At 43.7% G+C, this 13,349-nt stretch overlaps 1 protein-coding gene across 2 annotated transcripts; it reads right to left on the bottom strand.

Annotated features, from left to right (window-relative positions):
• Positions 1-678: 678 nt before the first annotated feature.
• RNF186 (ring finger protein 186) lies at positions 679-13,307 on the bottom strand. 2 transcript variants are annotated; one of them, XM_038376381.2, is made up of 4 exons: positions 13,255-13,307; positions 10,236-10,321; positions 3,999-4,086; positions 679-3,016 (listed from the first exon to the last, which is right to left on the bottom strand). In XM_038376381.2, the coding sequence occupies exon 4, from the start codon at positions 2,353-2,355 to the stop codon at positions 1,456-1,458; it is 900 nt and encodes a 299-aa protein (XP_038232309.1). In that variant the 5' UTR covers positions 2,356-3,016; positions 3,999-4,086; positions 10,236-10,321; positions 13,255-13,307; the 3' UTR covers positions 679-1,455. The 2 variants fall into 2 exon arrangements, with proteins under 2 accessions (XP_038232309.1, XP_038232312.1); XM_038376384.2 differs by lacking the exons at positions 3,999-4,086; positions 10,236-10,321; positions 13,255-13,307 and adding an exon at positions 12,777-12,896 and having other exon boundaries at positions 694-3,016.
• Positions 13,308-13,349: the final 42 nt, after the last annotated feature.

A 13,349-nucleotide genomic window follows, 5' to 3' on the forward strand; every position in this document is an offset into this window, starting at 1 on the left:
TCATTACATTTCTTAGGTGCTTTATCAGCTCCAGTTCCCTTCAGGAAGAGAGCTCTGAAGTGTTCTGTTTCAGAGTAGCAGCCGTGTTAGTCTGTATTCGCAAAAAGAAAAGGAGTACTTGTGGCACCTTAGAGACTAACAAATTTATTAGAGCGTAAGCTTTCGCGAGCTACAGCTCACTTCATCGGATGAAGTGAGCTGTAGCTCACGAAAGCTTATGCTCTAATAAATTTGTTAGTCTCTAAGGTGCCACAAGTACTCCTTTTCTTTTTTCTGAAGTGTTCTGACAGCTAATTTATGTGTGAAACCTAATGAGACACAGAAGTCAAAGAGCAATTAATGTTATTAAACTTTATTGGACACACTGCATACAGAAATACCACAAGGTGTGTTTTAGTGATTGACAAGTTCCTTCTCTTTGATCCCGGCATAAGGAATCACACATCTCAGAGTACGATGTCATACTCTAGGCCAGTGCTTCTCAAAGCCGGTCCGCCGCTTGTTTAGGGAAAGCCCCTGGCGGGCCGGACTGGTTTCTTTCGGCCGATTGCAGCTCCCACTGGCCGTGGTTCCCCGCTTCAGGCCAATGGGGGCTGCGGGAAGCAGCGTGGGCCAAGGGACTTGCTGGCCGCCCTTCCCGCAGCCCCCATTAGCCTGGAGCGGTGAACCGCAGCCAGTGGGAGCCGCGATTGGCCGAACCTGTGGATGCAGCAGGTAAACAAACTGGTCCGGCCCGCCCGGGGCTTTCCCTGAACAAGCGGTGGACCGGCTTTGAGAACCAGTGCTCTAGGCTTTATGTGAAGAGGGCAAGAGCAGAGGTGGGCAGGTATAAGACTGAACAGTGAGAAATTCATATTCAGGTTAGTATTCTTTGTTCAAGTAAGTGGAACCATTTGCTTGGTAAAGAACACAGGAGAGTCTCCATCAAGGCTATTGAGAAATTCTACATACCAGAAACCCTACTTAAAAAACAAACAGACTTAATGTGCCCATCAAGAGCATTGTCTTTATGGTTGTTTTTAACTTTATCCCAGGACTGTCTACCAAGAACAAATATACACAAGCTAAGAAGAGTATTTACAAACACACTGGCAGATGTTATACTAGTCTTCCCAGGAAGCCAGCTGATAAGCATTTCATATAATAAACATTCTGCAGTACAAGTCAAAATGCAACATGCCAAAACAAACAAACCCAAACAAGGAAAATCCTTACTAATTGTATCTCCCATATAAAAAATATTAAATACAAATGTTTCACTAAGTCAGATAATAAAATTAAGCAATATTGAGTGTTGTGGCTACTCCTTACTGGGATACTTTAAGGATGTGTTTTGAATTTATTCTAAGAATAGTGGTTCCTAAAGATATATATTGTAATGACCAGCCATGGTTTCCCATTTGGCAACTTACAAAGAACTCCAGTCTGCTGTCTCTGTAATACACACCAGTCTTTTCAGGCAATGGCTATAACATCGCTCTCTTTCTTGTGGAATGAGGGAACTGAAATCCCCAAAGAGCTGCAATTGAAGTTAGGGTTGCAGCAAAGCACCAAAGACATGATTAACCCCAACATAAGCACAAGACAGAGGACCCATTTAATCAGTCCAGTGTACACAAATGGGAGAACGAGGATGATTAGGATCACCATTAACAGCAAGAGCAACACAAGTCTTTGGACAGCTGTTTGATTGATACTGGGCATGTCCTGGTTTTCAAAGATAGTGGCATGGCTGGACTGAGTACCACCGGTGTCATGTAGCCATTCAGGAGAGACGTGTATCTCAGCATTTGGACAAGTGCTTTCCAAACGGCCTATGATATCTTCTTTATCAAGAAGGGTGCGGATAAGCCCTCCAAACACAACAGTGGGTTTTCTGCACAAAGGACAGGTGATCATCCAGGTATTGTCCTCGTTCTGAAGGATGAGCTTGAGGCAGACTTCACAGAAGGCATGTTGGCAAGCCAGGAGCTTAGGTCTCCTGTAGATGTTGTACCTGTTGAAGCAGATAAGGCAGTCCATATCTGCAATTAATGCTTTGGATGAATGTCGGTGGTCCATTTCTGAAACTAATACTTTACAGGAGTCTGGAGAGTCTGTTACTGGAGGCTTAATTGAGTTTGGACCGTTCATTTCTGAAGCTGTTCGTTTAGAGGCATCTGGATTGTTCAGTTCTGCGGCTGATGGTGAAGAGGAGCCTGGACAATCCTTGTCTGCAGCTTCTTTCTTATTGGACCCCAGTCTGTCTGTGTCTGCAGCTTCTTTAGTGGACGCCAGTCTGTCCATCTCTGCAGCTGATGGTCCAGGAGAACTAAATTCATTTTCAATGTGTAGCTTGTCAGTTGATCCCTCCATGGAGCGAGATCTTGGTGCAGTTTTGCTTTGCTCAGTTAAAGTGTTTGCTGATTCTGTGGCTCTCTTTATACAGTGTTTTGTTCCTGTTATGTGTGTTTGAATAGTGACCGTTGGCTTCAAGCACCTCGTACCTTCTGACAATGACCTTTTTATAAGGCGGGAATCTGTGTTAATCAGTAACTTAACGGCTAAGATATTTTATAATGCCTGATAAAAATCACTGAGCAATTCATCTCCAAGAAGCAGACCTTGAGGCATTAGTAAAATTGAAATGACAAACCAGTCCTGCTATGGTGATCAGACTGTGGCAATAGAACCACTATAATCATAAAAGCAGTACTTGTTTATTTTTTTTAAAAGCAGTTTCAGTGAGTTCTCAAATGCCACTGTGTTGGACTGAGACAGAGTTGGATGAATTGTGTTACTACCTTGATGGCATTATTAGTGATATTATGTAATGCAGTCTTGTGGATAGACCATGGGACTGGAAGTCAGGAGAAGCAGATTCTACTTCCACATCTTACACTGACTTGCTGGGTGGTATTGGTTAGTTGTTTCAGTTCTCGATGCCTGAGTTTCTTCATGGATAAAACTGGGATGAAGAATATGTACTAGACATGCCTCCCAGAAGCTCTTTGTCTAGATCCTCAGATGAAAGGTACTATAAAATGAAAAGCATGACTGTTCGGAATATGTTATCACCTTGAGTATATTTATAGAAAGCGAATACATGGAAAGATGAATGTTTGCCAAGCCCCCTTCTGTCCTCATCTAAACACTGAATTTGCATGACATTTGATTGTATCCTAACCCATTGTGAGCTCTCTGGCAGGGACCTACTCTTTCTTTAGCACTGCTCATCTAGTGTAAAGCCTTGGGTATGCCTATGACACAATACAAAGAATGAGATGGGGAAAAACCAACAGCAGTGAGGGTCAATAATCAATCTAAATCAAAAGGGGGTCACAGTATTGCCACCCTTACTTCTGCGCTGCGTGGCTGGAGAGCAACAGCTGCTTGCCAGGCACCCAGCTCTGAAGGCAGTGCCCCACCAGCAGAAGCACAGAAGTAAGGGTGACAATACCATACCATGCCACCCTTACTTCTGCACTGCTGCCTTCAGAGCTGGGCGGTCGGAGAGTGGCAGCTGCAGGTCAAGAGCCCAGCTCCGAAGGCAGCAGTACAGAAGTTAAGGTGGCAATACCGCGACCCCCCTACAATAACCTTGAGACACCCTCCCACCCCCATTTTTGGGTCAGGACCCCTACACTTACAACACCATGACATTTCAAATTTAAATATCTGAAATCATGAAATTTACAATTTTTAAAATCCTATGACCATGAAACTGACCAAAATGGACTGTGAATTTGGTAGGGCCCTATTCATAGTCCCCTGAGCTGCTTCTACTGTTCAGGATACATTTAAAATGTTCTACCATTGGGATAGGGGAATGATCACACCTTTCCTCAGACCTAACATGTTCCCCAGATCTTGGAAACAGATACGTTCTGAAAAAAGTTTTTTTTTCGAGTGGAGAGAGTAAATAGCAGTGGTGTTGATTCCTCAATATGCCCCACCGTTTATTTTCTGTCTTAAGCATTAGCCTTAGTGTAAAATGGCTACCAGGGGCACGTAAGCACCTTCCATCTGCCACCCCAGCAATGCTGATCAAAAGTCAGTTTGTAAAGTCAGTTCAGATGCAGAGAGTCTTGATGTGTTGCCTGTCACCTACAGTAAATATGAATAAAGCAGTAAGCTTCAGCGAATATAGTCACCTTCAGACTTTTAATGCAACTTACAATGTAGAACACAGGAAAAAAGAGGAAAGAGAGATTTATAGACAGACAGAGACATTAGAACTGATTCTCTTTTCCCATACACCAATTTTACACTGGTGTAACTCCACTGACTTCGATGGAGTTGCTCCTGATTTTCAGCAGAGTAAGTGAGAAGAAAGTACAGCACAATTCTTTTCTTCTTTCTCCTAGGCTACTGGAGATACCATCTTGATTTGTGGGATCCCAAATAATAATAATCTCACAAAGCTCCCAGAAGCATGGGACTCACCCCTTTGATCCTATTGGTGGAGAGCTGGGAATGGTGAAACTAGGCCATGAGTTACTGAGGCTATGGTGAGACAACCCATGTATTGGATCCCAGACAGTCCCAGGTCGTTTGTTGTTATGGCTGGACCTTTAGGCTACCCTTAAAAGCCAAGGAATTTGTTACACTGACAAAGAAAAAGAGGGTATTGATGATGGAGATCAGCATAGAAATAAAACCACACTCCATCATACTCTTTCAACTTGCTAGACAAGACCTGAAAATCAACATAGACCCAGTGTTGCAGGGCTTCTCCCTAGTTTCCAAACACTTGCTATCACGCCCCGTCTTCTTTAAAGAGCTTTATTCTCTTAACACAGGCAAATAAAGTAACAGAAATCAGTTTTTTAACTCACTCCTTTTCTTTCAGGCTTCAGGGTCACCCCTCGTAGGGATTTCTGGTGCCCTTGTTCCTGGCAGCCTCCCACTTTAGTATTTCCTGCCCTCTGGCAGTCCTTTATAGGCACAGGTGTAGCCCACGCCCCTTTAACTGGCTGGATTTGGCTCACTTTCTCTGACACAGGGGAGCCCAGTTTTACTCACAGGGACCAGTTATCCTGTGACACACAGTCACTAGTGGCAACCTTAGCTTGTCCCGTCAGTCCTGCTCTGGGGCAGGAATACATGGCTGAGCTTATGCAGCACATTGGTAATGCTCATTCCAAGGGAACTGACTCACTTTTTCTGCCTCAATGTCCTTTTTTTACCATTCTGAGCATTTCCTGGGGGTCCATCACACAATGTCACTTCAATCAACTTCCCAGACAAAGGGAACTAGAAATTAATCAGCTGTGAATTCATCTGGAATGCAGCAGTCCTGAAAATATCAGGCAAATCCTGCTAAGGTCATCATAGTTCTAATAAGAAAACAGGGCAATAAATAAAGTGCAGAGTCCAGGGGTGATAAATAAATTGAACATTATTGATGTAGGAACAGCACATGATTGCACTGGTAGTGGATGACCAGATGTTCTTTGAACCAGTTGTCACTGACAAAGGTGGGAAGGATATTTTATGGTCAGAGTGCAGTGGGAGTGCTGTTTGCTCCTAGCACAGTGAAAGACATCCTGATCACTATTTCACAATGGTAAACAGATAACTGATGAGGGGTCCCTCCTGCCTCTCATACTTCACATCACTACCCACACTCACACACACACACACTCTGGGATCACCCCAAAATGCTGCACCCCTACCAGCCCATTATTTTGTCTTACCTGTGGCCAAAAGATCATGCTTTCAAGTACCATACCAGGAGTTGAACTCACCACTTACATCACACTATTGTACAATAATAGCCCCAGACCTTGCAATATCACGTAAATTGTATTGGGGCTATTTCTGCAGAATGCCATCATATTTTCCTGTAAAGTAATGCTTGCTGTGCTGGGTCAGTACCCAGGGCTGTAGGGAGCTAGAGTATAGGGTCAGAAGTTCTGTCAATTGGATGAGAATGGAGGCAATATTTTTTAAACCAAGCATAAAGAAATCAAGCCCCCCAAACCTGGCGGCCATTTATCCCTGGGATAGAATGAGCAAAAATGGGTTGAGAAAGGAATGGAGAGAAGAGGGAGAAGGGGACATAGCTGTGTGAATAATTGATTGTTTGGTTCACAGCCAATTCTGAAAAATAAATACTATTGTTCAGTTCAAACCCAACCCATTTTGGGGTGTGTGTGTGTGTGTGTGTGTAATTTTCAGTGAATCAAATCAGTCAAAAAAATTTTGGTTTGGGCATTTTTAATAAAAGCAAAGGAAATGAGAAACCACATTCACAACAACCAGATGTTTCAGAGTAGCAGCCGTGTTAGTCTGTATTCGCAAAAAGAAAAGGAGTACTTGTGGCACCTTAGAGACTAACAAATTTATTAGAGCATAAGCTTTCGTGAGCTACAGCTCACTTCATCCGATGCATTTGGTGGAAAAAACAGAGGGGAGATTTATATACACATACAGAGAACATGAAACAATGGGTTTATCATACACACTGTAAGGAGAGTGATCACTTAAGATGAGCCATCACCAGCAGCAGGGGGGGGAAAGGAGGAAAACCTTTCATGGTGACAAGCAAGGTAGGCTAATTCCAGCAGTTAACAAGAATATCAGAGGAACAGTGGGGGGTGGGGTGGGAGGGAGAAATACCATGGGGAAATAGTTTTACTTTGTGTAATGACTCATCCATTCCCAGTCTCTATTCAAGCCTAAGTTAATTGTATCCAGTTTGCAAATTAATTCCAATTCAGCAGTCTCTCGTTGGAGTCTGTTTTTGAAGCTTTTTTGTTGAAGTATAGCCATTCTTAGGTCTGTGATCGAGTGACCAGAGAGATTGAAGTGTTCTCCAACTGGTTTTTGAATGTTATAATTCTTGACATCTGATTTGGGTCCATTCATTCTTTTACGTAGAGACTGTCCAGTTTGGCCAATGTACATGGCAGAGGGGCACTGCTGGCACATGATGGCATATATCACATTGGTAGATGCGCAGGTGAACGAGCCTCTGATAGTGTGGCTGATGTGATTAGGCCCTATGATGGTATCCCCTGAATAGATATGTGGACAGAGTTGGCAACGGGCTTTGTTGAAAGGATAGGTTCCTGGGTTAGTGGTTCTGTTGTGTGGTGTGTGGTTGCTGGTGAGTATTTGCTTCAGATTGGGGGGCTGTCTGTAAGCAAGGACTGGTCTGTCTCCCAAGATCTGTGAGAGTGATGGCTCGTCCTTCAGGATAGGTTGTAGATGGTTGATGATGCGTTGGAGAGGTTTTAGTTGGGGGCTGAAGGTGATGGCTAGTGGCGTTCTGTTGTCTAGCACTCCCAGCTATCTTCGAGACACCACCGATTTCCTGAGGAAACTACAGTCCATTGGTGATCTTCCTAAAAACACCATCCTAGCCACTATGGATGTAGAAGCCCTCTACACCAACATTCCACACAAAGATGGACTACAAGCCGTCAGGAACAGTATCCCCGATACTGTCACGGCTAACCTGGTGGCTGAACTTTGTGACTTTGTCCTGACCCATAACTATTTCACATTTGGTGACAATGTATACCTTAAAATCAGCGGCACTGCGATGGGTACCCGCATGGCCCCACAGTATGCCAACATTTTTATGGCTGACTTAGAACAACGCTTCCTCAGCTCTCGTCCCCTAATGCCCCTACTCTACTTGCGCTACATTGATGACATCTTCATCATCTGGACCCATGGAAAAGAAGCTCTTGAGGAATTCCACCATGATTTCAACAATTTCCATCCCACCATCAACCTCAGCCTGGACCAGTCCACACAAGGGATCCACTTCCTGGACACTACGGTGCTAATAAGCGATGGTCACATAAACACCACCCTGTATCGGAAACCTACTGACCGCTATTCCTACCTACATGCCTCTAGCTTTCATCCAGATCATACCACTCGATCTATTGTCTACAGCCAAGCGCTACGATATAACTGCATTTGCTCCAACCCCTCAGACAGAGACAAACACCTACAAGATCTCTATCATGCATTCCTACAACTACAATACCCACCTGCTGAAGTGAAGAAACAGATTGACAGAGCCAGAAGAGTACCCAGAAGTCACCTACTACAGGACAGGCCCAACAAAGAAAACAACAGAACGCCACTAGCCATCACCTTCAGCCCCCAACTAAAACCTCTCCAACGCATCATCAAGGATCTACAACCTATCCTGAAGGACGAGCCATCACTCTCACAGATCTTGGGAGACAGACCAGTCCTTGCTTACAGACAGCCCCCCAATCTGAAGCAAATACTCACCAGCAACCACACACCACACAACAGAACCACTAACCCAGGAACCTATCCTTGCAACAAAGCCCGTTGCCAACTCTGTCCACATATCTATTCAGGGGATACCATCATAGGGCCTAATCACATCAGCCACACTATCAGAGGCTCGTTCACCTGCGCATCTACCAATGTGATATATGCCATCATGTGCCAGCAATGCCCCTCTGCCATGTACATTGGTCAAACTGGACAGTCTCTACGTAAAAGAATGAATGGACACAAATCAGACGTCAAGAATTATAACATTCAAAAACCAGTTGGAGAACACTTCAATCTCTCTGGTCACTCGATCACAGACCTAAGAATGGCTATACTTCAACAAAAAAGCTTCAAAAACAGACTCCAACGAGAGACTGCTGAATTGGAATTAATTTGCAAACTGGATACAATTAACTTAGGCTTGAATAGAGACTGGGAATGGATGAGTCATTACACAAAGTAAAACTATTTCCCCATGGTATTTCTCCCTCCCACCCCACCCCCCACTGTTCCTCTGATATTCTTGTTAACTGCTGGAATTAGCCTACCTTGCTTGTCACCATGAAAGATTTTCCTCCTTTCCCCCCCCTGCTGCTGGTGATGGCTTATCTTAAGTGATCACTCTCCTTACAGTGTGTATGATAAACCCATTGTTTCATGTTCTCTGTATGTGTACATCAATCTCCCCTCTGTTTTTTCCACCAAATGCATCCGATGAAGTGAGCGAAAGCTTATGCTCTAATAAATTTGTTAATCTCTAAAGTGCCACAAGTACAACCAGAGAAGAAGAAAAACAAGGTGGTGGGGATCCTTCTACAGGTCTCCCATGTCCCTGGTGAGTGACTATTCCCATGGTGAGCACCTCCATCTCCTGTGTTTTTGTGATTGATGCCAAATTCCCTTGTGCATCTAGCCCCCCAAAAAGTTTAATTTTGATAATGTTAACATGGTTCTTTTGACATTGCTGATTTTTTTTTTCTCATTTCAACGCAAATTTATGAAATGTTTTGGTTGACCGGGATCTGCGTTTTTCTGCAAAAGTTTTGTCTGAAAAATTTTGCCCACTTCTAGAAGAGAGTTGGGAGAGGAGAATGGAGGAGGGCTTTGGGGGCCTGATCCAAAGCCCAGTGAAGTCAATGGAAGTCCTCTTGACTTCAGTGAGCTTCAGATCAGGTCCACGGAGACTGGCAAAGTGGAGCATTATCTGAGGGGTGGAAGCATAGTTAAAGGGACAGAAACAAAGGAGAGGAGTGGAAAGAGAAGGAGAGGGAATTAGATAAAGAAAGGAAAGGAAGCAAGAAAGAGAAAAGAGGAGCTGGAGAGCTTGATGTAAATGAGTATTCATAAGGAACTAAATTGAATAAAAGAGTAACCAGTTTCTCTCTGGCCTCCTAAGCAGGAGAATCTTGGGGATTGAGCTGTGGCTTGGCCTCCTCCTTTTGTCCTTGTGTTTTTATCATCTCTTGACCTTTTCTACAGCATTAAAGGCTGCACAGCAGCCATCAATACTGCCTGGGGAACTCCACTGAGAATGTTGCAGCATGATAAGGGAGATTGTCTATCAAAAATCATGCCTGCGTTGCCCACAGTTCCTAATAGGGATTGTAAAAGCTCTAGAGATGGCATAAAAAGCCTCTGCTTTCATATACTGTACTCTGTTGTTTGAATTTTGTGGAGCAGTTCAAGATGATCCATGGAGAGTTAGATGTCAAACTACAGAAGGCTTTCTTTATCAAACCCTCTTCCACAATAGACAGCTAGTTTTCTAGCTGAGGAAGCTTCTTGTAGTTATAGCTTTCTAGGGAAACAGAGAAATCCACCCTCTGTGACCTTTGGGATTCTGGCAAGAGACACAATCATTGTTCTCGTATTTCTGGCTAATTTTGGGAGGAAGCTTTAGAGCATGGGTAAGGCTTATAAGAATGATCTCTCAGGCAAGGGTCATAATGGCAATGACTATGAATTAATAAAATTCAGCCTACCATCTTTCACTCAAAGGACTTTTGCTGCTGAACCTCCCCTCTTGAGCCTCTCTGAAGGGGGAACACTTCCATAGGTTTCTGTGGTCCTGTGAGGAATAAGACATCTAAGGGTCCAGACAGACAACAGCAACCCACATAGCACATTGGGGAATGGCAAGGATTCACAAATGGGCAGAATAATAGGGTGCTTGTCACTAGAGGTCTACGGTGTCAGCAGCTAGTATGGGGAGCAGATCTATGGAAGCTAAAGGTTGGTGGGATCACAAGAATGCAGGTTTGTTTGCTGGGAGAACATTGGCTCAGAGCAGGGCCCTCCAAAGCATATGCATGGGGTGGAAATTGATAACAAAACAAAAAACTCTTAGGGGCAGGCCTCATTAGTAGGACAGGAGGCTGCACTTTGTTGATATTCTGATACCTGGGCCTACACATTTATCCTAACTGTAAGCTCAACTAGTGAAAAATGGGTAAAGGGTCATGAATGGTCACAGTGATTTGTTATAGAAAACTGTTTAAGAAAAAGTGGCAGCAGAAAGACTAAATTAATTTAAACAAAAAGGGTCAAATTATACCACTCAAGGACGTTGTTAAGATGATGACTGGTAAACAAGAGGCGCAGAGGATCGGAAATCAAGGAACCAAACTGGTGTGTTGGAAAATAGGTCTACTTGCTGGAAAAAATAAAGTGAGAATGGATTATTCCACTCATCACCTATTTGGCCCTTTAAAAGAGACTCTGGGGGAGAACTCAACAAGAACTCTTATCAGCATGGCTGTGGTGGAAAGATTGTTGCCGTGACACCAGACCTTGGATGGGGACACTTGATCTTCATCACTGCATCAGTGACGACCCCCACGTGATACATGCGAGATCCTTCTCTCTCTTGCCCTCCCTCAAGTGCTCCTTTCTGCCCCCCATTTTCCTACTGTCTTGTCTCTCTCTTTCTCTCAGGTTTTCACCTGATCTTGAAATCAACTGTAATGCATGGCACCAGCATAGTGAGACGAGATGGCCCATCCAGGTCTGCTCAGCCTGAGAAGGATCAGTGAATGAGAGGGACCTGACCAGACCAACAAGATGATGTCCCTGACCAGGGAGGTGAGTCGGAGTCCAAATTAAGAGCTGTCATGCCAACTGCCAGTCCAAAGCATCCATCCATGATTGACCAGCTGCTTTGTATCCTGAGAACATCACAAAAGCATTATTTTCCCCATCTTTACTATCCTATCGCTTCTCTCCCTTCTGTGTCTGTCTTTTTTGTCTGAGGCACAAAAGTGACTATTATTTTCAATTCAGAATTGAACAAACAGACTTAATCCTTTCTCCTGCACCAAGAAGGACTGTTTGATAGAATAAGAGACTTTAACCAATATCCACTATTTCCAAAAAGGACTTGGATAGGTTTTGATTAAGTTTGTTTCGCACGATCAATTTCAGTATCAGTGCTCTTTACCTTGTTTTGATTCTTTTCCTTTTGTGTGTTTCAATCAATAAATTGTGTTTGGTCTGTATTTTATACTATGTTTGCCACTGTATTAAGCAGGCAGGGGTCTCTGTAGCTCAGACTCTGGACCTTGTTTAACACCTTTGGCCCATATATTATATCTAAATTAATACAACAGTGAATATCTGCTTATTCACTAGGAAAGGGAAGAAGGATGCTTTCCTGCCATAGCTGTGCTTCCCCAGGCTCAGTTGTGCAAATAAAAAAAAAAAACTAACTAGAAAAAAATCATTAATACCAATTGGCTCATGGACACAGGAAAATATTGAATTGGCCTCATATTCTAATATGCACTCTGGATGTTGCAACTAAATTGCACATGAGACTTCCAGCTAGATTTTTTTAATGTTGACTGGGCAATGTATATCAAAATGAATGCCACCAAAATGATGCTAACTCTGTATGCTTAATAAATACTCATGCCCTATGGGTACTGTGAAGTTTAGTTAATATTTGTAAAACATATAAGGGATTTTCAAGGTACAATTTCATACTTAGCCAACTTGTGCACGTTTTGGGAGTTGTTCAGGTGTAAAATAGGTACTTGAAAAAGCTGATCCTAAAATGCAGTGTTCCATTGTTATTAATTAAAGCTGATGCTGATGATGCATTAAGGACCTGATTCACAGCCAATTGAAACAAGCCGCTCATTGAACATGACTACAATAAACAGCACTTTACTGGTAGAAATGAAATTCTTAATGTGGGACTTTGTATTTACCTCCATACCAACTCAGCTAATCCACAGCTCTCATCTCACACCCTGGATCTAACTCTTAACAGCCCTGTGTTCCCAGCACCAGTATCATGGGATCACACCACAAACTGTGTTATTCTGCTGCCATCTCATGGACAGTTTGCATTCAAGTCTCTCTCTCTCACATGGATTTCATTAATCTGTTATTCTATCAAACTATGCTTTGTGGCAATATTTTAGGGATGAAGTAGAGGCTGATAGCCAGGTCTACAAAGTGGTTCATGCTATATGATCATAGCTGTAAAAGGAGATCAGGAAGGGAAGAACTCCAACACCCACCTGAGGAAAGGTATCAAAGCAAGTAGCAACTATGGATATCTAGAGCAGCAAAGGGAGGTGCAGTGGACAAAGGCTTGCACCAAGAGCCCTTATCTACAAACTGGCCAGGCAGATGGACTCCTGTGAAAAGGGACCCAGTAGCATCTAAGAGTGAAAGAAGTGAGTGGATTTGAAATTCTTTCCTTCAAGAAGATAAAGAATTAAGGAATAATGATATTACATTATTTTGCTTCCCATTCCCCTTCCCACCCGTCCCAATCAAGCTCAGCATCCCCCATCTTCCTCTCTTGCACAATTTCATCTTTCCACTCTTGTCACACCAATCAGGCTCAGTCTCCCCGGACCCAGGCTCACATTTCCCTTCCTCCTTTCCCAAGTTCAGCCCTGCTCTCCCACGTCTCTGCCCACATTCCCCCAGGCTCAGCTTCTCCACCTCCTGCCCCCAAGGCTCAGGCTCCCCTTGATCTCTGAGGCTTACCTTCCCTTTCCCTGGTTCCCCCCTCCACTGCTCCACAGCAGGCTCAGCCTCTTCCCTTCCCCCAAACTCAGCTTCCTGTCCTCTCTCCCGGGTCA

This window comes from Dermochelys coriacea, chromosome 18, assembly GCF_009764565.3.
Source record: "Dermochelys coriacea isolate rDerCor1 chromosome 18, rDerCor1.pri.v4, whole genome shotgun sequence".
Lineage (NCBI taxonomy): Eukaryota > Metazoa > Chordata > Testudines > Dermochelyidae > Dermochelys > Dermochelys coriacea.

Coding starts and splice junctions, on each gene's coding strand:
- RNF186 (XM_038376381.2), bottom strand. CDS start 2,355: ATGGAGGGATCAACTGACAAGCTACACATTGAAAATGAATTTAGTTCT.